General features: G+C 34.7%; 1 protein-coding gene across 1 annotated transcript; it reads left to right on the top strand.

The window, feature by feature from the left end:
- The first annotated feature begins 1,356 nt into the window (after positions 1-1,356).
- Positions 1,357-3,501, top strand: LOC100810719 (zinc-finger homeodomain protein 6). The gene has a single exon (XM_003520261.5). The coding sequence runs from the start codon at positions 2,216-2,218 to the stop codon at positions 3,218-3,220; it is 1,005 nt and encodes a 334-aa protein (XP_003520309.1). The 5' UTR covers positions 1,357-2,215; the 3' UTR covers positions 3,221-3,501.
- Positions 3,502-4,125: the final 624 nt, after the last annotated feature.

Here is a 4,125-nt window from a genome sequence, read left to right as displayed (position 1 = left end):
CAAAAGAATGGGTAGCAGATATTACTGCAGCATCGATCAGGCGCACAAAGTTAGTCACGAACACAACACAAAACAGCCTCGAGTAGAGAGAGAGAGAGGGTGAAGAGATTCTGGCACACTCTGGCAACAAGACAAAAACTGTTCAATGGCCCAGCAAGCTCTTCATTCACTTTGCCACTTTACTTAGCCCTCACCACACCTGATGAAAAAGAAAACAATGGATGCTATTCTACTTCCCTCTGATAGTCAGATATGTTTTATTTTTCGGGTTAATTGTACTTTTATTTTCTCAATTTTTATAATTTTAATTGTAACAACTAGGTTTTTTACTATCGCAATGTGTCATTTAGTCGCAGGTTCTAATTATGTCAATTAGTTCTCACATGTGTCACAGTTATTTCATATATATTAACAAGAAGAATAATGTTAGTTTATTAAAATAAAGCACTAAATTATATAATTATTGAAAGTTGGAAGATTCAATTGATGCAATTTAAGCTGAGGAATAAAATTACAATAGAAGACTCAATTAACACAATTATAATATAAAAGATTAATAATTTTAATACTTAAAGGATTAGAAGTGCATTTAGTCTTTATTTTTTTAAGAATGTTATAGGATTAAAAAACAATATATAATTTAATTTTATGTAAAATTAAACATTTTAAATATTTTTACCATTCTTCTATAAAATCGGTTTACTCAGTGATATCAAAAGTTCAAATTATAAATAGTTTGATGTTATTTTAATTATTCTTTAGTTTTATTATTTTAAAATTATTTTACTAATAACGGTTGATATAAGTAATTGATAATAATTTGTAATTTTTAATTAAGTAATTTATGGTTTGAATCTTGATTGATTTTTAATATAAAATAAATCGTGTTAAAAAGAAAATATTTTTCTTATATATACTCATGCAGAACTCCAATAAAAATTAATCACCACTTCTCATGAAATTATTTCATATCAATATTATTTTTAGCAAAACAAAAGATCTGAAAAAAAAATATCAAAAAATTTACAATATTCGGATAGGCTGCTCGTTGGTCATTTGTGGTCAAGATATTTGTAAGAATAACTTTTTCATCTATTACCTTTAATTTGCATGAATGAAACAGCTTAATTCTAATGCAAAAATTTTGGTTACACGAAAATTCCTGGCAAGTGAGCCATTTCTCTAATTCTCTCTAGCATTTTCCCTTTTGCGCTATGGTGGTTTAGAGCACAAATTCATGTCATTTGAAGGGGTTTATTTGGCTTAACTAGGGTTTTGAAATTAAGAGTGGCTGAGAAAAGGCAATAATTAGGAACTGGACCAGCGTGCCGGGTGTGCGAGAGATAGAGAACCAACATGACCTCTTGTCGGTTGTTCTGCAAGACAAAACTTGCAGTGTAGTCATCACTCTCCGTGAGTGCAAAACAACCCTACACTGTTCCTTTTTTATGCGGCTTGATGCATTGCTAGGAAACAAAACTCTTCATTCTATTTCTTTGCCCTCATAAATTAACATTCAGAATTCCCACTTGTCTCTCTCTTATTCTATGTCCAAACTTGTTACTAGTCTTTAATTTCCAGGTCTCTCTCTCTCTCAATCTCCTTGAAGGTTTTGCCGTGCAATTAGGCTTCATGCTCTTCAAATCTTAGTGTCTAATTTAGCTGCCAAGGTGTGTCTTAATTGAAGCTCCCTAGGGACCCAGTTGATAGGCACATCTCAAATTTTTCTTCAATTTCCAATAGTTTTGCTGTTTTTGTCCTCTGTCTCTCTCCCTCTCTTAAGATTTTTCTTTTTCATACAAATTGTACAACTATACATTGTTTCCACTTTTCCAGTGCTACTAGTGCTACAATATACGTACATTTTATTCTCCTCCGATAATAATAGTATTATTAGTATTGACTATAGTGAAATTTAATTGGTAGGTTTAGCACCCAGAACGTCAATGTCAAGATAAGCACAGGAAAAAGAACAGTTGTTGGTGTGCAAGTAACCCTTTGATTAAGCCTGTTCTTCAATTAGAGGGGATGAATTAGGGTTGAACACGTTACAGGACGATCCACAATCACAAATTAAAGAAAATCCATTAGTGAGATGATGATTGTTTAAGGAAAAAATTATCAGATTAAAAAAAAAAAAAGGAATTAGCTAGGGGAATGAGATTAAGTTTTAGATCTTGGCCTTCTTTATATTAAAAGTTGATAATCAGATTTGATGGACATGAGAGAGCAAGATAAGGTTATAGAGATGCCTAGCACTTTGGGTTATAATAACTCCTCTTCTGGTTCCAAGCTATCATCACCAATAGGTGAAAGAAGTAGTGACCAATTACCTCCTCATCAATCTCACACATTAGTTTTCACTGATCCACCCCAAACTTCTTCACATCATCATAATCTCTATCCCCCTTCACTCCCACCAAACCCTCTTCAACTTCCACAACCTCATCACAGACCCAGAAGAGATCCAGATCCAAGTTCTATTATTTCTCCTCCTATCATAAGCACCACCCCAACAACAGCACCACCACAACCACACACAACAACAACATTATTCAGATACCGAGAATGTCTGAAGAATCATGCTGCAAGCATGGGAGGTCATGTCACAGATGGGTGTGGAGAGTTCATGCCAAATGGAGAAGAGGGCACCCCAGAATCCTTAAAGTGTGCAGCTTGTGAGTGCCACCGCAATTTCCACAGAAAAGAACCTCATCAAGGAGTACTAGTAGAGTCACAACTACAACATGTTCTTCTCAACAAAAACAATAGGAACATAAACACTATTATTCATTCTCCAGACTCTCATCACCACCTTCAGTTTCCTACACCACACTCTCATCTTCATGGTGGGCCGCCTGTTGTTCAGCCCGTGATGTTGGGCTTTGGGGGATCAGGCCCAGCTGAGTCCTCAAGCGAAGATCTCAACATGTTTCAGACCAATGATCATGGAGGAGGAGGGAACAACTTGTTATTATCATCAGTGCAGCAGCAGCCACCACTACTCTCATCATCATCTTCAAAGAAGAGGTTCAGGACCAAGTTCACACAGCAACAGAAAGATAGGATGATGGAGTTTGCTGAGAAACTTGGGTGGAAGATCCAGAAACAAGATGAACAGGAACTGCATCAGTTTTGCTCCCAGGTTGGTGTAAGAAGACAGGTTTTCAAGGTTTGGATGCACAACAGCAAGCAAGCCTTGAAGAAGAAGCAAATGTAATGTAAGCCTAGATTAATCAATTAATTAATTCCATCTCTTTAATTTAGATTGTTGATTTTTTCTTTTATATTTTTCTGTTCAATAAAAATACTCCAGCCAGGCTTTAAACTCTTAGAGATGTGAATATTATACAGATAAGGAAATAGGTAGCTAGCTAGATACATTAGTTGAAAGCTGCTATTATGTATTCTCATCTGTATGTTATTAATCAAATTAAACCATTCAATTTAAATTTGCAATATAATCTTCTATGATGTGTCCTTTGATTTATAATAAACACAGGCATATCAAAGAAAAATATCACCAATTATTATTTCAATTCTCACCCTCTAATTGCTTTTTGGTAGACGAAAATTTTCTCTGAAAGAAATTAATTAAGACTTAAGTCTAAAACATAAGAATTTAAAAAGTGAACTAATAGATGATATATAGAAAATTAAAACCTTTGTTGTAGTGATGATCTTGGATATATATGTATTAGGTTATAAGCAATAACTTAAGATGGCTAGCTAGCTAGGTCATGCATTATCCTGGGAAGTACTACTTTGTTGTTGTTTTGATAATAATAATCAAGGGGGTGCCTTGCCTCGGTTCGTGAATCCATTCACTTTTCTTGCAAAATCAAATAGTTGAAGGCTTTGGAGAAAATAGGATCCCACCACCACATCCACCCAACCACACAAATTTGTCAAATTTGTCCTGTAATAGGACACCGACAGATGAATTAGGAGACAGTACCCGCTCTTTTCTCAAAATGCCTTTCTAGGTATTCAATGTGTGTATGGTCTACCAGAATAAAATCATGACATAACCAAAGTGAAAAGAAAAAAGAAAAAAGAAAAGGAAAAAGGAGCTGCAGGGAGAGAGGAAGAGCTGAAGAGGGAAGGACAGAGATTTCAGGCTTT

Source organism: Glycine max, chromosome 2 (genome assembly GCF_000004515.6).
Source record: "Glycine max cultivar Williams 82 chromosome 2, Glycine_max_v4.0, whole genome shotgun sequence".
Classification (NCBI taxonomy): Eukaryota; Viridiplantae; Streptophyta; class Magnoliopsida; order Fabales; family Fabaceae; genus Glycine; species Glycine max.
The sequence above is the reverse complement of the archived record's forward strand: the minus strand, read 5'-3'. Positions and strand labels throughout refer to the sequence as shown.

Excerpts from the sequence above, each read along its gene's own strand:
- LOC100810719 (XM_003520261.5), top strand. The coding sequence starts at position 2,216 with ATGGACATGAGAGAGCAAGATAAGGTTATAGAGATGCCTAGCACTTTG.